The sequence below is a fragment of the Porites lutea genome, chromosome 9 (genome assembly GCF_958299795.1).
Source record: "Porites lutea chromosome 9, jaPorLute2.1, whole genome shotgun sequence".
NCBI classification, from domain to species: Eukaryota; Metazoa; Cnidaria; class Anthozoa; order Scleractinia; family Poritidae; genus Porites; species Porites lutea.
The window spans coordinates 22,760,155-22,781,194 of record NC_133209.1 but is presented as its reverse complement, the minus strand read 5'-3'; the positions used below and the strand labels follow the sequence as shown (position 1 = coordinate 22,781,194).

Here is a 21,040-nt window from a genome sequence, read left to right as displayed (position 1 = left end):
AAAATGTGAGGGGGGTAAATGAGGTGTATTATGGGATATGTGAAAATGGTGAATCTATACTTGCATAAGTTTGCTAAAAATATCAAACAAAAGGACATAAAAAAGTACTAAAGCAAAAAAAATTGTTAAAAAAATTTTGTCCAGTTTTTATGGTAATGTCTTTAACATTCTTTTGTCATGAAAGGAGTATAAAGCATACATGTCGTTTGAGTATTTCTAACTGTCAAACGAATCTTATTTACTAATAAGATAAAATTTGACAAGTCAAAAGAGACAATAACATAACAAGTAGAGTCAAGCTACATACAAACTTTACCTGTCTTTGTGCAATACAAAAGCATTTGACATATTATATTTTACCACCCAACGTTTTGAAGTGTGTATTACAACAAACAATTATTAGAATAAATTGTTATGGTCTTCAAGTAATTTTTATGTGCTTATTGCCCCATCTTCCTTACTACAACTGATGGGTTAAATGATGAAGCATCCCTATACACATTTGCAATGGTAAAATTAGATGACACAACTATTTTCTTTTTCTGAACTTAGATACAGTCCTTAAAAGAAATTTGCCCAAACAAGACAAATCGAATGAGATAGAATAATTATTAATGAAGTTTAAATCAAGGACTTTTTACTTTTCAATAATAATTATTGAATATCTTGTTTTACGCTGTTGCCACTGAGGTTTGCCCATAAGCTAATCGGGAGGGTAGTGAGTCGTCTTTCGTCAAAAAGAGTAAGTTGTTATATTATCACAAAGGTTGGTGAGTCAGCTACACCTGGAATGAAGAAAAGAAAAGGTGAGCCTTGAACTCAATCAACCATTATTCATCACCATCTCAAAACATTCTGTTTTAATCCTCATGCTTCCAGGAGTATCCAAACATAGTTCTAAGCAAATTTATTATATTTTGAAGATAAGCAAAAGTTGAAAAAGAATGGACTATAGTCCTAATTTACTCCTAGAGTGAATGAGAGTTGTGAAAGGCAGTCGTAACTTTTGAGTCTGTGGACGCATTCCAATGATGTGAACATTCAAATGAAACCTCTCCAGTTCACTCTGTGAGTAGAGCCTGCTTGTGTCCTTGTTGACTGAGTACGCCAAATTTCAAGCAAGTGAAAAGAAGGTCTGCTGGCAGGGTGTCTTCTAGCCTATGTAGCAGGTGCCAGTTACGCTTTTTTCTTAGTTTTTATAGAGCACCTGAAGGGAATTCGCAAAAGGCACAGCAGCCTCCTCTCCTTTTCTTCCCTTTTCTTCCCTCAAAAAAGCTGGCTACACAAGCCAGTTACAAAAGTTAGCTTGTCTCCAGCTTTAATTTCACATAGTACAGTGGCTGTGTGCTTTTTGTTTTTCCCATTTCACAAAATAAAATTTGGCATTTTTGTTAATATTTTGAAATTGACCACTTCTGGGGGAGAAAGGCTTTAATATTAAACTCACCACATAGGTTATCCCCCATTTTAATATACAGGTATCCATTATCACCAAAGCTGGATCCCCATGAATTTCTCACAATCCAGTACCAGATGTACCCTTGAAAATAGGAAAGAAGTTATGAAGAGTTCAACAAAACGAAAGCAACTTATTTCTCGGGTATAATGCTGAGCTGAGTTTTGCTTTACAAAGAAATAGTTATAATAAAAAAAACAATCTTGATCTTCAGTCACTCACAATTTAAAATAAAAAGGCATTTTCTTTTACTTTAAAACAACAAAGGAATGAGTGCACTAATTAATGGCATGGCCTTCGACACAACTGATGCATAAATGGACAAAATTGCTGAATTAGTAACAAGCACACTGCAAATTAGTGCTATCCATTCAGTTAAAGGAAAATAAGTCTCCTTTGAAAGTGACAACACCCAGGTCTTACCATTAAAGTCATATCCAGTGATTTGAACGGCGTGGTTAATATCAGTATCTGTACAGTGGTGCTGTATGATACCACCTGACAAGATTAATAAGAAAATGATCATTTGTATAAGCAGGTCTTAGCCTAGGTCACCATGGGGGTGGGGGTATAATCCTGAGAAATTCAGGTTGGGGTGTGTGGCCTGGAACCCCGCCTGTAATAATCTCAGACTAGCCTGGATAGCAAATGTTTCTGTCCTGTTTAGGAGCAAAGAACAAGGAATGAGAGTCAAAGACTGAGGGAAAAATGGCTCTTGTTTCATTTCTTGCGCTGCCAAAACTGAGAATCCCGTTCTTCAGTCTTTCTTTGATCTGAAAACCAAACGGAAACACTTGCTACCGAGGCTAATCTAAGACCGAAATATTTGTCCCTACCACTATGAAGAGCCATTGCCAAGGGGCAAAATAATAAAAACAACCAAAGAAAACAATAATTAAAAAGTACAATTCAGTAGTGTGGTGATGTGGCAGCCTCATCTTTGGTAGAAATAAAGTATCTAAGAGGCTGTGGCCCCTCAGGCCTCCGTTTTGGTCAAAAAAGGAGTACATTGAACTGCTAACAATGATCACCTTATATTATATTAATATTCATCTTGAAGTGAAGTTTTAATAGACATTGGTTTGGAAAAAACTCATTACAACTAAATGTAACTAAAAAATGGAATGTGCATGTAAACTGCAAGAATATCAGTACTCACCAAGGTAGTCATGCCACATGGTGGCATCCACATTAACAGCCAAAGGACCATGCAGCCCAACTAACTGTTTCATATTAGGGTCCTCAGTCTTACTACCGTATATCAAAAAGAGAAATATATACAGCAAAGTCATTCAAAAGGAAAGCACGACTTATTGAAAAAAGACTTGGCCCGATTGATTATGAAGTATTTCTATGACACAATGTGGCACGCTATTTCAAGTGGCCCTGTCAGGACAAAATTGTGACTTAGCGTCATGACCTTGAAACAGCAACAGAAGACAGATTAAATGGTGAAAAACAATAAAAGATAGGCTAAAACTGCGACAGAGATGAGAACAATCGCAAACAAAGTTGAAAATGTCCATTTGGGAACACCTCTCCTAGGCAGCAATGGACCACCACCCAAAACATTCCCTGTCAAAGCCTCGAGAGTTGTAAACTCTTGTAAACTACCACCTCTTATAACAGGGACATTGCTTGCACCTCAATATATATGACCAATGGTTTGAAATTCAGACTTACCCCCTCCCCCCGGCCCCTGTCTCCCCTAAGAGGGACTCTAGGAAGAGCTTCTCTCCACTACTTGTACAAAGAAATTTAAAAATACATGTATCCTAAAAGTAATCCGTATTAACTGATCTTCTTCACATTAAATTTATTACATGCCTGGATTTTGATGTCCAAACAATATTTTCAACTGTATACAAACAATACTTTCAGATCCCTGGGGATAATACTGCCACTAGTCCAGTTATTTATCGTGGCCCCTGAATAGAAGCATTGGAGGCTCATTTATACAGGGTTAGCCTCAACCTAAATTCAATTATTACAACTAGTATTTTCCAGTGCTTCTGGAACAGTTGCCACAACCATGATATTAATATATGGTGTGATGACCAATAGGGGTGTTAAATAATATTTCAGTTATAAGTAGTATTGAAGCCCCCTCGCCTATGATGACAGATCTTTGAACATTTCTTTTTTGAAATTACTGGAAAGTTAATGCATCCTATGCATATTAAGTAAGGCTGCAAATTGGACATTGTAGTTATGTAAATGCATCAAAAAATACAAATATCTCAGTCTCTAAATACTAAAGCGTTTCTTTATTTGAAACATACAATAAAGGCTTGGACTATATTTATAGAGAGGATAAGGTCAATCAAACTCACTTTAAGAACCACAAAGACTAAATAATATTACATTTTGTTAGTATATTAATCAACATGAAGGAATACAAGAGAAGGAAATTAGTTACAGTTATTTGAAAATTATTCACAAACTGGTGACCAAGCTCACTAGCCAAGAAAAAGTAGCAACAAATACAAGTCGCACATAGAAATGACAAATTGCCAGCCAAGTACTTATTAATAATTTCCAAGTACAATGCTACAATATGGATTATTAATCTAATTTACTACGTTGGCCACCAGCCAAACCTAATCAGGTTGATCATGCACAAATGAGCAAATGAGCAAGGAATTATGAGGCACTGTTGGGGGGGGGGGGGGGGGGGTTGGAGGTCTAGTCTAGTCTAGTCTCCTTAATCCCCATAACTTTGTGAACAGATATCACTGTCTTATCCTTTTTATAGTGCCAATAATATCAATGAACCCTGAAAAAACTTTTAATGGACGGTTAAACAGCAGAAAGTGCTTAGTAAATTATGGTCAATGAAAAAGATAAATAATGTATTTCTTTACTAATATCATAGGTGACGAATTACTCCTTAATTTTGGCGCGAAATTTCAGCGTTAATTTGTAATTTCACATGTGAAATTACAAAATTGCCATGGCAACCTTCCATACGTCTCAGTGTCAAGATGGCGAGGAAGTTTTAAAATGAATGAATATGTCAGGGCACAAAAAGACGCTTTAGAAAACCTGAACACACAAGAGAAAATCAAGAAGGATTTTCAGGTATTTTGCCGAGAAATTCTGAAAAATTCTGAACTTTATAAGCCAAATTTAAGGTCTAAACATTTGAGAGAGTAGAGTTCTTGATCGATACGATCCAGGATAAACATCTCAAAAATCCAAGATTGCTAACCTAATTTGTCACCCATGATATTAATAGGTAATCAAATAGTATACTCGTGAAATTAGGGAATAATTTCACTCGTCACCATTTGATTACACATACAAATTACTTATCTTTGCAAATCACGGCTGGCATCATTATTTACATTTTTTGCTCATGCTCATTTGAATACCACTTAACCCATGGAAAGCTTAGCCTTTGAGTACACCTGCTTCTCCTAGCTCCCTGCTGCTTAGAATGTTTCATGAAACAACCCTATTGGTGGAGAGTGATGGGAGGTGACTGTATTCATAGGCTATAGGAGGAGTTTTACCAGTTAGTACCATAAGGTGCTTGGTACTGCTTCAAGCATTTTTCAAGGTAAAAGGCTATGCCTATGGAGTACAGAATTTTTCTACTACTTTAACCAGCTCGTCTTTGCAATCTCCCTGGTACTTCTCGATGGACATTTTTACAAAATCAATCACCTGATCTCCTGGTAATGCATTGCTTAAGTTAAACTGTGAGTGGGTTTCAAGAGCATCATACAGCTTTAGTGTCAATAAATACACTGCTGTTTTGCCAAGAGGAGGCAAATCCCCTGCAGGCCCAGAATAAAACTTAGCTGCTTCAGATAACTCTGAATCTTGTGGAATAACACAAGTTTGCAACATTTTTCGTATTTGTTCAATTGTTACCTGTTCATTCGGAGTTAAAATGTTTTTAAAATGTTTCTGTGTTGCCACACCAACCACCTTTAACTGACCTTCAACCCAGCAAAGAACTGGACCCCCAGAATTGCCAGAGTTAAGAGGGCAGTTTAATACTGCCATTGTGTGACCCTGAAGCATTTTCTTAGAACCAGAAACATAGCCATTTACAAACAGAGCTGTGTCTCCCGTGTGACTCACAGGAAAACCAAAAGAAAAAATTTGCATGCCTGGTAACAGTGGCTGATGTGACAATTCTAAAGGTTGAGTTTGATTTATTATTAAATCTGGACAATACAGAAGGGCCAAATCTTTACCTGCGTCATAGTGAGCAACTTCACAAGGAAGTCGAACATCACCCAAGGCTGCTTTGGAAATTAGTATTTGAGTAATGTGGCTTTCATCATTGAGTGCCAATTCAATGACATGCATGTTAGTGATAATGAAGTGATCTTGAATGATAAAACCGGAACCATGCTCAACTTCAACAATAGCAGTGGCTTCATCATATTCTTGCTTAATGCCAGCTCTTTCTTCATCAACCTTTTTCTTTTCATCATCTCCAGGCCATTCTTCTTCTGGGTACTTATCAACAAGCTTTTTTGAATCAAAATATTGGATTGCCTCTTGAATTTCAAAAATATCATATGTCTGATCAATTCTTAATGTGCCTTTATCAGCAGCTTTGCTTGGAAAAATGTTAGTATAATCACACACAAAGCTACCCACAAAGCAATCTCTCACTCGACGCTCAGCCTCACTACGGGTATATCTTTGCTTGTTGAGCTTGTCTTCCATATACTCTTTTTCTAAACAAGTTCTGTGTGCATCAATTAATTCCTTCAATTCTGCAGATCCAGGTCCATCACTTGGATATTTTTCAAAGAGAACAAGATTTGATACCAATTTTAGCTCATATCCGTAGTTTTGATACAGTATATGGTTGGCATCAATGCAACAAAGTGAGCGGCAAATGAAAAAAATGTCAAAAGCCTTCTGATGACACATGGATATTGTTTTGTTAAAAACCCTCCTAAATGCATCCACATGCTTAGCACAAGAACTGCAATAACAACTTTCTACTCGGTGAAATGCTTCTTCTCGTGAATATTTACGGTGCATTTGGATAGAGGTACTTGTAGAAGACACTGTCACAGCTTGTTGATACTCAGTGTCAACATCATCCCTTTGTTTCTTCACTTCTTCAGACACTTGACATCTTTGACAACTTAATTTCTCAATATTTTTCGAAACACTTACGCTATCATGTTTTTTAAAAGCCTTATATAAGTCACTAATACTATAAGTGTCAGGAGTTGACACCTCTTTCTTTCTTCTCTCATATGGGTCGGGAAAGTTGGGAATTGGGTTCCCGAAGGCAGCCGTCGTCTTTCTCTCAAGTAATGATGCATCCCCCGCAAAACTTCCAGCAAAGCAATCCCTTACCCGACGCTGTGCAACAAGCCACGAGTATCTGTGCCGTTCATCCGGGTTCGCAGTTGCCTCCCTGACTTCTCTTTCTACATCTTCGCGCCGTTTGTCAATCGAATTCTTCCGTTTATCAGAATCAGTCCCTTTGACTGCAGGATACTTTTCAACGTAAGGAGTATTATCAAGACGAACAAGGGATTCATAGATGTCAATTATTCCATAGTTATCTCTTAAAGAAGGAAGAAATATTTTCTCGATTATGCTCTCGTCCATCAATGCTTGCTCTTTGTTAGATGGCTGCCGTTTACTTCTATCCACTGCGTGGAGCTCATCAGGGTACTTTCCTGCGAAGCATTCCTCCAAACGCTTAATTGTTGAGTTATAATCATAGCGCCGCGTTTGTGGTCTTCCATAGATCTTGACCTTTACACAAGCATCCAGTGCTTTTCTTCCCTCTTGACCTAGTACATCACAGCCATTCATGAGTATGGCGCACGTTCACCTCCGAGGATAGCAACAGACAGATCATCAACTGAACTAACTTAAGCAGTTGCTTTTATCACGAAGAAGGAAAAGAATGGTGATGGTGCAATGACTAGGTAACCAAGCATTGGCTTGAGTAGGTGGGGGCGGTAGGAAAACAAGGAGGAAGCTGGGAAGGAAGAAAAACGCGCCCGTTTCTTTTAGGACCTTTTGAGTTAAGGGGCTCGATACAGTTTTTCATAGTCAATACCTCCCAAGTTTGAGCGTAAACTACGTCGCCATAAACAAAGATTTGGAAAAAATGCCACCACAGTTGTATTAGGGCCTCCTCATATGAGCCCGGTTCACAGGGCTGGCCCGGTTCACGAGATCTTGCCTTACCTCTAAATCCTTTGCAAAATTTTTGATGTGTTCATATGAGAGGGCCGGCTGGCTCGGTTTCCAAGAACTTGGTAAGCGGGCTTCACGTGAACAGCAGTAACTAACAATGCATTTGACATATGCACAAATGCTAGCTATTGCTGTGCACGAAAATAAACACTTGTAAACAAAAAATTTCTGACAATTTGTTAGCGAATTGCACAGGAAAAGATAACGGATTCCCATTTTTGGATATTTTAGGGTATTTAATGAATACCCATAAAAATCCCAAATTTGGCAAAGTGAGACAAGTCCCAACCAGGAAATTCCCAACCAAGTTCCCTGACTGGGATTTGTCTCACTCTTCCAAATTTGGGATTTTTGTGGGTATTCTTCAAATACCCTAAAACATCAAAAATGGGAATCTGTTATTTTTTCCTGTGTTGTATACTTCATTTTACTGCCTTACAATATGTCAATAATATTGAAACTAAAAGGTCATGTAAAAGCTTGTAAAAGAACAGTTTAATCTCAAGAATCTTAATTTTTTAAAAAAAGTACTCGCTAATTTGTTAAAGTAAACCAAAATGTTGACAAAACCGCTAACAAGAGGACCTCGATACATACTTATCAAATCCTTCTTTCTTGCAATCGGCTAGAGCTATCTCCTTTATCTTGACACACGTTTTTAAAAAAAGATTGAAACTACCATGAGATGAAATTGCATGTCAAAAGCGCTTCGTTTTCTACAGATAATGGCCAAACATCAAGATTGTCCATTTTTACTTCATTTCTAACCATAAAAACTTCACGAACTTACCCCTCACCATGCAAATGTCTATAAAATACCACGACTTTGGGCAGCTAGATCTTTGTTAGTTTTCAACAAATCACTTCATTTCAAACTTGGCAACTTTACCGTGTTGACAGTTAAAGTTTTCAGGCACTAACTAGTCCCAGTCAAAGGTAAAAAAAACCGTGAAAGGGACAGAGATTTTTCCAGTGGATAGTGTTATCCACTTTGCAATTTACCATGATAGCACCACAGCTTAGAATAGGGTTTTCATGTACATTTCAGACCAAGGGAATCTAAAATAACGTTTGCAGCTAAGTTTGCGGGAGAAAACATATTTTGGACAATCCAGTTTGTGCCTAATACTTCTTTATTAGCCCACGGTTGCGCACTCAAACCCTCCAGTTCCCCGCTCGACCGAAGGCCTGTTCACCGGCTAAGACCCTTAGCTTTGTCGCATTTGATATTTTTCTTTAACGACCTATTAAGAAGGCGTTGAGTTCAAAATTCCAAGTATTCGTTGAGAGAATAAACATGTGATGTAAACGCTAAGTGAACACAATTCAATGCTTAGATCATTGCTCGAAACGAAGTCAAATTTAACAGAACAAGTCGCTTGCTAACTACAGCGCACATCAACTAGCTTATTACGCGCTGCACGCACAGTTACTAAGTATCCAAAACGGTACGTTTACCTGAGGAAATGAAACAACCCTTGAATCCACCTTGGCCCTTGGGTTTTGCACGGGGAATTTTCTATTGCTCCCAGTCTCACTTCACGAAATAACTCTTGGAAAACTATACAGTCAAGTTTCTCTAAGAAGGAAGTGCCCTTAAAGAATGAAATAAAGGAAAAAAGAAAGGCAGAGACCAACTCTAGGTGTCCTTTTTATCTGGGCGTCCGTCTAAATGTGTCCTTAAGAATGAGTCAAATTTAATTACTTTTTACTCGCTTATTACTTTTTTATTAGTTTGCAGTATTATCAATGAATTTACCAGCTCCACACATAGTAACTAGTTTGACTGCAAGTACATGTTAGATATAGTTTAATAAGCTCTCCCGGGGGAGTGGTATCCTGAATATGATTGTGGTATTTCAGTGACTGACTGGCGTGTCGAAAACCTGTCCGGCGGTTGGTCCTCGTTTTAGTGGTGTTTGTTCTAAGTTAGTCTTTTCAAGTGAGTTGTTTGTGGTAATCTTTATTCAATGAGTAACGCGTCAAATACATGCCCTATCATTAGTCTCATTACCCCCCTCCCCAACTCAAACTAGAAATATGCATCTCCCAACTCCTTCCCGAAAATCAATGCGGCATTCAAGTAAAGCCCTGCTGAACGTGGTTAGGAACTGGTTGGATGCAAATACAGTACCTGAAGTTGGATTATTATTTATGCATTAAGGGGGCAGTCTGGTTAAAAGTATTTTTTTCGTTGATTTCCACCCTTTTTCTTAAATATCTAGCCAAGATTTTATTCAATCCAAAAATGACTCAATTAAGTTACAGTCCTTAATTCAATAATTATTTGTGAAGTTTTGGATGATTTTTCGAATGTCTTTAATGTATAAAATTTAGGGGGGTAGATGTTTAATATTTTGGGAAAATGGGAAAATATTGGATTTGGCGGTTGTTAAAAACTAAAATATGAAGTGAATAATAAGTAGACAATTACCAGATAGTCCACCACCACAAGAAGGTGCCTCTGATCCCATTAGTGGTTTATGTGAATGCCTATTCTACCCTAATTTATTTCCTTCCCAAATCAACATCATTTCCCCCAAAAACCAACCGTAATGCCCCCTTAGGACCATAAGAACCACACATCAGTCACAATAACTGTGTGCTTGAAAAAGATAATTTTACTTACTTGAACAAAGGACACCCACATGATATTTTTGCACCTTTTTCTTTCCTAAAAGCAGTACAATAAGTTTAAGGATTAAAGAGGAGTTGTCAAGACAGGCATCCCATATGATCCACTTAGAGTGCCTTCAAACCCACTGAAAAGAAAATAGTCCTCATCAGCGTGCAAAGAAAGTAGTGTCTGATAGCCCGGGGCTAGTGGATTTTACTATTGGGCTAGTGAATTCTGTTTTGAACTTGCCAGACGGGCAAGTGATCTTTTTTGAGGAATTCGAATAACAGAAGAACTGTGAGATCAATTCTGCTCCTCAAAAAGCTTTTGGGGCTAGTTGAAATGACGTCTGGGCTAGTAAATGTTAGCTTCAGCTTGCCCGAATGGCAAGCTGTAAAAATGATTTTCTTTGCACCCTGCCTCATACAAATAATCTTTATGATATTTCTGTTACATCACAATAATTCTCACTCATGAGCCTGGGGTAACTGCCGAACAATGGGAAGAGAAAAAGGCAGGAGCCTCTGGGCACTATCCATTTTCCAAGAAATTGTGGAAATTCCAGTTGGGGTGTAAAATGAAACACAGGTTTTTCACTGGTTGTTTACCATTTATGTGGGCAAACTGGTCAGTTCATGTTTTGGGTAAATGGGTAGCATTTTAAGGGACTGGTAAATTTTGTCACAGAATTGCATTTACCATTCCTTAGCCCGCATAGCATGGCATTTTTGTTGGACGCATTACTGAGCCCTGAAGGCAGAAAAGCATGTACAGTTTCTCTGCCTTCGTACTTCTACAAATGGAATTGAGCTTAATCTACAACAACGGTGGAATAATACTCACAAGAGATTAGTTTTGCAACTTGTTTCTTTGTCAGCATAAGGAAACTCGGAATCTGGAGCCAAAGTATAATTCTGAAAATCAAAGACACCCATTCAGGAGTTCAAGATATATATTTAGTAAAATCCAACTAGTGGTCTATTATAACTATCAATGCTACATTCTGATTGGTTGAGCTACTACTAGGCTATATGTTATAGCCCACAAAAAAAAAAAGCGCCGGCTTTTTGGCAGCCAAAAAGGCTTAAAGTCTAGCTTTAACTAGCTAAAGTTGTTTATTCTCGGTATTTTCGACCAACTAGTTGGATTTTACTAAAACAATTATTCCTCTCGCCCTCATGGCCTCTGAGTCAATAGTCCATTTGGCCTTCGGCCTCATGGGCTATCGACTCAGAGCCCATTTCGGGCTTGAGGAATAATAATTGTTAAATATAGACTAGAAATGTATGTCAAGAAAGGGATGCTTCAATGACAAAAAAACCCTAAAAAGAGTACTTTTTTGTTGAGAGTAGAGAAGTCTGTAGTAGCCCCGTCTGTTTTAGTTGTTGTAAGATTGACTCCGAAGGGTAAAAATAAAAGAGTCCGTTCAAAACCAACTTGATGGAGGCTGACAAAAAATGCAGAGGGTCCCCAAAAGGTTTTTCAGGATGTGGGATTTGTCTCATTTGAAGGCCAGGATTGGAATTTAAATGCTTGCAAAATTCAACCTTGAGCCAATGCCACCAGCGATGTTCCCCATTGGGGTGATATGATGCAGTGCTGGGTACTGGCCCATTTGGGGCTTTCAGGGCTGTTATCGTTTGGATCATTTGCAAACTATTTTTTTCAGCTAATCTTTGCAGATTACTTTGTCTCTTATGAATGTTAGCGAATATTTGCGAATTCTTTCCTGCCTCCCGCTATCATGTGTGGGTGCTTTATTAATTCATTTTTTCTTTAATCGGCATCAGAACAAGAAGTCACTGAGATTTGTAGCAGATTTCGATCCGGTACTGCTCCAGGATATGATAGTATTTCAATGCATGTTGTTAAAGAGTCTTTTAACTTAATGTGCGCACCATTGACGTATATAATTAACTTGTCTCTTAATTCTGGAGTTGTACCCCAAGAGATGAAAATTGCACGAGTTATTCCATTGTTTAAATCTGGTGATAAATCTTTGTTCACAAATTACAGACCCGTATCAGTGTTACCAGTTTTCTCTAAATTCCTAGAGAGAATCGTCTATAATCGCCTCATTAATTTTTTAAATAAATATGATATTCTTTCCCGGAATCAGTATGGACTCAGAAAAAATTATTCTACTGCACATGCTTTAATCCAATTGTATGACAAGATCTCAAAGGCACTTGATAATAAAAGGGTAACTTTAGGCCTATTCATTGACTTATCAAAGGCCTTTGATACAGTAAATCATGAAATTTTGCTCGACAAATCAGAACATTATGGAGTACGTGGTATTGGTTTACAATGGTTTAAAAGTTATCTTTCTTGTTGCAAACAATTTGTGCAATATAATGGTTACAACTCTTCATCATTAGATATCACTTGCAGAGTCCCTCAGGGATCTATCTTAGGTCCCCTGTTATTCTTAGTTTATATAAATGATTTTAATGTAATGTGTCCAAGGTCTTAGAGCTGATACTATTTGCTGCTGACACTTATATCTTCTATTCGCACACTGAATGCTTCCTATCTTATGGAAGTTGTAAATTTAGAATTGAAAACGATAACGTGTTGGTTTTATACAAATAAGCTATCTATTAATGTTAAGAAATCTAATTTTATCATATTCAGACCGAGACAAAACAGGCAAACACTTGATCTAGCTTTTAATATTAGTAATTATTCGATTGATCGTGTTAAGAAAGCTACTTTTCTTGGTGTTATTTTGGATGAACATTTAACATGGAAATCACATATACATAATGTTGCTCGGAAAGTGTCTTAAGCCATAGGTATAATTTATAAATCAAGTTTTTGCCTTAATAATTCCTCCTTACGGATGCTTTATTTTAGCCTTATCTACCCATACTAAATTATTCTACTGCGTGAGCGTCTCGGCATCGACCTACCCATCAAATCTCAGAAGATTAATCACACTTCAAAAACGGGTCGTAAAATTAATGTCGAGGAGTGCTTTTGATGCTCACACTGACCCCTTATTTAAAAATTTAAAAATTCTGAATCTTGAGAGTATCTACAAACTTAAAATAGGAAAATTTATGTATCAATACAGATCTGGCTTACTTCCTTATAGCTTCAATAACATGTTTTTGGTGACATGCCAGGTGCATTCTTATGGCACTAGAAGTTCGGAGCATTTTTATTTACCACAATGCAGGACTGATATAAGAAAGTTCTCCATCAGTTTCCAAGGTCCTAAATTTTTTAACTCTCTTAGTTTTGAAATTCGAAATGCAACAAGTACCGCTTCCTTTTGCTGTAAGCTGAAAGCATTCCTCTTATCATAAATAGTAATTTATATATATATATGTATTTTTTTTTCTTCCTTTGCTGTTTTATTTTTTTTGTGTTTTTTTTTCTTTTTGTCATTTCGCTTTTTTTAGCCTAAAACCTATGATTAGTACGACTATCTAATATACTTGTTTTAAGATTTACTGTAGCTCTGCCATTGATTTTCCCATGTGTAATTATGATAATATTTTGTTCTAATTATCTAACTGAGGGAGCCCATTCCTTATAAGCCCGGTGGCTTCTCTTGGGCTTCCTTGCCATGAGAGTTTAAGTAATTAGATTTTATCTGATTTGTACAATTTTTGGCAAACAAACAATAAACAATAAACAATATTTGTATAGGTAATAGCATGATTTGTAGTGATATTTGGCATACCACGAGTGATGTTTCGAAATTGTTATACGCAATTTCACGAGTCGCTAGATGAGTGAAATTTGAGACAATTTTGAAATAATGATGATGATGATAACAATAATTTATTTCTTTTTAAAACTTTTTAAAATTGTTTCTGGGATAGAGAGCACTGAAGCCTACCTACCTGGATTTGCAACCACTTTAACGCTTCAAAAGTATTTCCACCTTTACAGCCCTTATTATTGCTTGAACAAGAAATGAATTCTTGAACGCTGAGTTTAGTCAGAGGGTTATTTGCAATAGCCCACTGGGTCTCAATGCACTCTGTGGCAGTAAATGCCCTGCATGCAAAAAAAGAAAACTGTTAGAATGATGTTTCTTTAGTCAGTGGCACAGGCCTAGGCAAGAAGAAAATAGGAAATTCGAGTTCAAGATTTATGATGACCTTCTGCAGTGGCGGTCCACGGGGAGGGTCCCGGGGGTCCAGCACCACCTATCAGACCTGATGCTTGTTGGAGACTTAAATTCTTACATCAACAGGATCTTATATCAATTTTTAACTGAATGATTTTTTAAATGAAACAATCATTAAAATTATAACATGCAACTGCGACTGGTGGGAGGGGGTGTGGGGGGGGGGGGGGGAGTAATTTGCCACAAAAAATTTCAACAGTCCTTTCTGAACCAAAGCTTGACCCCCCCCCCCCCCCCCAACCCCCATCAAATCAAAAACTCCTGGATCTGCCCCTGCTTCTGGTTTCTGGCCCACCCCCTGGGTTCAGATCCTCAACAACTGAGCTACAGGAGACTCATGGGAACTTAGGCCATAAGATGGTGATTAGATGCAAATGTCCTGGATGTCATAGGAGTGGAATGTTGATGGACAAAAATGAATAAATGTCACAGTGAATTTGTAAGTCTGGTAAATCAAAGATTGATGTTTGTCTTATCAGTGGCAGAGATGACTCAGAAAAGAGAAATCTGAGTTGACTGACAAGAATTGAACCTATGACCAACTTTCAAAACAAAAAGTATCTTGTAACACACTTTTCCTTTCCATCTATTGGAAAGACCTCTGATTACAATAATGTAAATCATTTTTACAGCTGTTAAGTTGTACATGAGTTAACCTCAGTCAGACATCAATTTTACCAATAACAAATCTGACAGCTACAAGCAAAAATCCAGTTGTGAGAATAAGTGAGTGCAACTACCACAACAGTATTAAATAAAACAACAACATTTCTTCAAGTAAAATAAACAAATTGTCTGCACATACCAGCAGCTTCCACACTGTCAAAGACAAGAAATAGATCGAGAAATGAAAAACAAAGTCATGTAGAATCAAAAATTAATAATGGACCAATGATTAATTTGCTACCCACCATAACTAAGGAGACCACCACTAGAATCTTACATCTCAGTGGTCAACGTACTTAGTGGACCTAGTTGATAAAGGATGTATATCATGAACTTATATGTATGGTGCGCTTATTTCCAAAACTAACTTAAGGCTCTTAACCTACAAGAAGACAGATACTGAGTACAAATTTCTAATTATTATAATATTATAACGGTGATCGTAATGCCAGGAAATGAATTTGCACAACAAAAGAGCAAATCAAAGACTCAGTATTGCATATTAAACATTGGGGGAGTCTAAACTACTACATTTGCTTTTTTTGTTTTGTTGTGGTAACTGTTTTAAATAAACATTCAAAGATAGTATCTTTATTAATCTACCTGTCCTTGATTCTTCACAGCCGTAACTTTTCCCTTTTTATTCCTGAACAAAGAAAAAACAAAACTATCAAATATTATTCTACATATACCTAACTCTTGCATCTGTGAAAGAAATCCTATGGTGTTATTATTACCATTTAAGAGAACCCTCTTTGGCAAAACATCCTGGGGGGGTACTTTAGGAATTTCTGGGGGGGATGTGCCGCTGAGATCCTGGAACCCTCAACCTATAACAGAGCTAGTTCAGTTGAATTTTGCTACCCTATACTAGAGTAAACTCAAATCCCCCCTATCCTAGAGTAGCTGTTTCCCTAGGCAAGATAAAATCTTCAACCAACTGATCAGTGATCAGTTTCTTGAAAAATGATACCCTATTCTAGACCCAAACGCTCTGATTTATATACCCTATCCTAGAGTAAACTGCTTAAAAACCATACCCTTCACAGAGGCACAACCTATATAGCCTATATATGCCCCCCCCCCGGGCAAAACATTTGCATTGCACTATTTAAATTCTGAGATTTTGAAGGAAAAAATGTGGATTTTTTTTTAACATTTTTATTTTGGCCACTATTAGCAGCAAAAGGGTAAGGACAAGTACAGAACCTGGACGAACAACAGAGTAAAACCTCAGAGGTACCCTAAAATTGGATCTACCAAGAGTTACTACAACCTCCTATGGATTACAATGGTTCAGATATAGTGCTCCTCAAGTATGGAATACGCTGCCTGATAACATAATAACTTCTGAATCTCTCATTGCTTTTAAGAGCACTACTCATAATATTACTGTGTAGATTTTTTTTTGTAAGACGTGACTAACAATATGCACATGTGTAGCAATTTCATACTTTCATACTTTATCAATTTTGTTGCATTTCTTAAATATCATTATACTCGGAGATATTAGCTCTCTCTAGCAGGAGCTATTCTAAACCTGAGTTTAAATAAAGTTATATGTATGTTACATGTATGGACCAGATCAAGATCTCCACATAGTAGCCATATTAGAAGGGTTAGGGGGGTTGGTTCAGTTATGGGCACCGTAGTCATTCATTGGTGTTTAGGTGTTGATCCAGCCTGAGTTTTGTCTCTCTGATTGTATGGTGATTTAAATTAAACAATCTGACACACATACCAGTCTTGCCTATTTGGTATAGCAGAGGCATTTAGTTTGAGGCTCACACAGGTATGTTTCAAGCAATCTGGTACAGTATTCTGAAGGGTGTTTGTCAGTTTGAGACCAAGATCATTCCTACTGCCTCTTCTAAGAAATTCTACAAGAGAAGATCATTGGTGGTCAATTATTGATATAAAATTATCATTATTATGTGCAGAATTAGGATGATTTCTTTAAATGTTTTGAAAGACATAAGAAGCTCAGAAGGCGGTCTACAGCCAAAATTCCAATAACAATAACCTCCCCAGAAAGGCGATTTTTTCAACAACAGTCACGTCTGTACAATAAACACTTCTATACAACAGCAATGGCCTCCTATCTAAAGTGGCCATCTCTCTACAATGACCAGCTCTTTACAAAGGTCACCTCTCTCTACAATGGATACTACTCTACAAAAGCCCATTGTCTGTACAATGGCCATCTATCTACTACAGCCACCTCTCTACAATGGCTTTGTCTCTAATATGGCCACCTCTCTACAATGGCTTCTTCACTCTACAGTTTAACCTCTCCACAATGGCCACCTCTCTCTACAATGGATACTACTCTACAAAAGCCAATTGTCTGTACAATGGCCAACTATCTACTACAGCCACCTCTCTGCAATGGCCAAATCTCTATAATGGCTTTGTCTCTAATATGGCGACCTCTCTACAATGGCTTCTTCACTCTACAGTTTAACCTCTCTACAATGGCCACCTCTCTCTACAATGGATACTATACTCTACAAAAGCCAATTGTCTGTACAATGGCCTTCTATCTACTACAGCCACCTTTCTATAATGGCCAAATCTCTATAATGGCTTTGTCTCTAATATGGCGACCTCTCTACAATGGCTTCTTTGCTCTACAGTTTAACCTCTCTACAATGGCCACTTCTCTACAACCAAAAAGGCCACCAAAGGTATCCCAGATGCCAGGTGAAGAGCTGTCAGATAGTTTGGGGCTAAAAGAGGCACCCATTATGCTATTTTTTAATTTTAGGTTTATTCTATCCTGCTCATATGAACACATTTCTTTATTTAAACCTCTCTAAGTTTAAATCCTTTTCTGGTCGACTTTGTTTCTTATCATGACCACAAACAATAGGTCTGTATACTAAATTTATTTGTTACAAAAATTGATGGAAATTACCTCTAAATTCTTGAGGAGTCCAATCTGAAAATTGATTTACACCATAAACAGCTGTCCCTTTCAGTTCCTTCTCTCTTGCATTTAATTTAGCATGTCTTACAAGACTTTTCTATAAAGACAAGGAAAGTTCAATCTAAATCAGCAACTAGAAGGGAAAAGACTTGACGAGTATAATTTATTGTAAATGGGCCTTTTTTATTTCTACCACCTCTCCCATCCACATTAGCAACCTATCCTGTAAGGTAAATTTGTTTTTGTCACACCACCTTGCATCAATCAAACATACAGTTATTAAGAAATAAATGACAAAATAATTTTGCTCACGGTAAAGAAAGTTCAAAATTGCAATCTAAGAGACCCTAAGGACATTGTTCATAATTTTTTAACCATTTATATAATTTTTTTGATCAGTGTCAGTGCAGCAACTCAAGTGGAAGGAATGATTAAGGTCAGGGCCAGGTTGCATAAAACCTTCTCAAGATACAATAGTGCTTAACTTTTGTTCTGGAACAATAACCTATTGTTTGGAAATAATAGTTACGAGTTCCCTTAATCTTAAGATGTAATCTTAAGATGTTTTTTGCAACTCGACCCAGGTGATGTCACAAGCAATGGGCCAATTCCGAGTTCCCCCAAGCCTTTCTTTATAAGATAAGCAAATGGTGCAAAGAAATTAATATGTTAATGAATTTTTATTCCTACACAAATGAAACTCATTTTCACAAGAAAGGATTAGTACTCGTTTAAAGTGATAGTTTTTGGAAATCGGTAATTATTTATTCCACTATCTGTGGTGAGCATAATTTATCATGACGTCATATCATGTAAAATAATGTCGCGCTTATTAAACAGTTTTCCCGAAGTCAAGATCTTCAGCTCCGCTGTTTTTTCTTTTAACTTTAGAGTACATTACCTTAAAAATATTCAATCTTCTGCCGTATTCCTCTGGATCATTGACATACGTCCTGTTATGTACTTCGACGAATTCCTTGAACATCTCACTCACACCATCCTGATCGGTTTCATTTAAACTTACATAAACATGATTACTTGATGTTCCCATAATGAGCAAGATGTTGAGCAAAAAAAACAAGGAAAAACATGATGGGAAGAACGAACGTTGCATAGCTTTTATCCTACGACAAGGTTATGACAAATTCAAAGTTTGACAGATCATAAGACCCCACTAACTAACATTGATAAAAATCTACCAGGCGCTACGTCATGAGCACAGGTTACCCAAGATTTTGAAAAGTGTTTGCTGTTGTTTGCGGTACTTTTTTGGGCGCGAACATGTGCCGAAAAATCGCAAAAATTAAAACACGCAAAAATTTCGTGTCACATGGTATGTTTCACCGCGTTCGTTCTTTGTTTAGTTTCCACATTCTTTTCAGTCTTTTCAGTTATCGCGATTAATTTTCTGTGAGATTTTTCCGCATAATTTTCTTTGTCTCTAGAGTAATTTTGTAAGTTGGTCGCCCTTTGGGTCATTTCGCTTTAGAATTCTTAGAGTTATCATCTCAGTTTTTCGTTACGATTTTCTACCGTGCTTTTTGAGGGGGGCATTGGGGTATATTAGAAACCGCAAAACCGAAGAAAAAAATCATCCAAAACCGCAAAACCGCAAAAAAATTCGGCCAAAACCGAAAACCGCATACAAAACCGTCAAAAACCGATACAATGGTGACAAGTGGGGCATACAGAGCAAACTAAATTAACACTAATTTCACCAAAGTATTTGTGAATGTCATGGACTTTGTCTGAAGCCTTCGTATCTCTGTGTGTCTGCTTAAATCATAGGCTTTGTTTCTGCCGCTCTCTCGAGCCCAGACTTTGCGGGCTCAATTTCCGAAAAGCCGCTAGTTATTGAGCCTAGTTAACTTAAGAGAATTTGCACACAAGTCCTCTTTAGAATTGCAATTTTGCAGTCGTAAAAAGCTATAGCTCTGGAAACTTCAATCGAAAATCTCTAATCGAACATTTCCATTTGATAACTAACACCTGAAAGTTTGCAGACTCGATTGTCTAACATGCGATTGCACTGAGCTGAGTCGACACTGAGGAAGCTAACCGGTACAATTAGTTCCTTTTCAGTTTTACATGGCAGAAGGAACTTGCTCTAAGGTTTAGTGTGGTAATAAACAGATACTCAAAACAGCAGTCGTAAAAAAACGCAACACAATCCACAATTGCTTCTTCCGTTTCGTTCCGGTGCGGGAGGCACGTTGGAAGCCATAGCTCGCAAACTGACCAAATGGTCGCCCTGGTCTGCGAGGCCAAAGTCTCGCCGGGCGTCAAGGGAGACGCTTGATCCCCTACCATGACATTTATTTTGTCACGCATTCCTCTAAATAACTTTGGCGTTTCGCGGCTATTCGAGATCAAGTGCTGCTCAAATCGAACAGAAACCGGAACCCAAAATAGGACAAAATAGGAAAAACCAAAAACCACATCGGGTACCAAAACCGAAAAACCGCTAGTATTTTTCACGAAAACCGAAAACCAGATGCTAAAAAACGAAAAATCCGCAAACCGCAATGACCACCAAAACCGAAAAACCGAAGTCTTTTGCAACAAAAACCGAAAAACCGATCTAAAAAATAGCCAAAACCGCAAAACCGAAAATCCCAATGCCCCCCTCCTTTTTCGTCTGACGTGTTGAAGGTCACACAACGTTTGTAAGTATCTTTGCCTAGTTTCTTTTTGATTTTTAAATATATGAAATGAATCATTTTTTGAACTGCGGATAAAGATAAGCTTATGAAAGTGAACATGTTGACCGGTCAAACCAGAATTTTTTTTAGTTTCTTATTTGTTGTTCATTTAACTGCGAGGATCATGTTCACTTTCATATCCATATCTTCGTCCGCAGTTCAAAATATGATTCATTTCATATATCCCACTTCATTTCATTTCCATCACTGGATATATTTATACGAACTCACAATGGCTGATGGCCTGCTCTACAGTTGGCTTGATTTATAGATGGAGCTACAACCCCGGACAAAACCGTTGCGACAATTCCGTCTATTTTCTAACTTT

The 21,040-nt window shown here is 37.5% G+C and overlaps 1 protein-coding gene across 2 annotated transcripts in view; it reads right to left on the bottom strand.

Moving 5' to 3' along the window:
- The window catches only part of LOC140947622 (cathepsin O-like), a 19,654-nt gene extending 456 nt beyond the window's left edge, over positions 1-19,198 (bottom strand). Inside the window, exons 1-12 of one of the 2 annotated variants that reach the window (XM_073396769.1) lie at positions 18,912-19,198; positions 17,999-18,107; positions 16,823-16,961; positions 15,685-15,727; positions 15,221-15,234; positions 14,126-14,282; positions 11,112-11,182; positions 10,281-10,325; positions 2,616-2,707; positions 1,880-1,954; positions 1,448-1,540; positions 1-785 (exon numbers count right to left, since the gene is read on the bottom strand). The exon at positions 1-785 is cut by the window's left edge and continues 456 nt beyond it. In XM_073396769.1, the coding sequence (XP_073252870.1) occupies positions 751-785; positions 1,448-1,540; positions 1,880-1,954; positions 2,616-2,707; positions 10,281-10,325; positions 11,112-11,182; positions 14,126-14,282; positions 15,221-15,234; positions 15,685-15,727; positions 16,823-16,961; positions 17,999-18,107; positions 18,912-19,124 (1,086 nt within the window). In that variant the 5' untranslated portion in view covers positions 19,125-19,198 and the 3' untranslated portion in view covers positions 1-750. Of the gene's footprint in view, positions 786-1,447; positions 1,541-1,879; positions 1,955-2,615; positions 2,708-5,664; positions 7,364-10,280; positions 10,326-11,111; positions 11,183-14,125; positions 14,283-15,220; positions 15,235-15,684; positions 15,728-16,822; positions 16,962-17,998; positions 18,108-18,911 lie in introns of those variants that run through there. The other variant, XR_012166989.1, reaches the window with a different exon arrangement.
- Between the last annotated feature and the right edge of the window lie 1,842 nt (positions 19,199-21,040).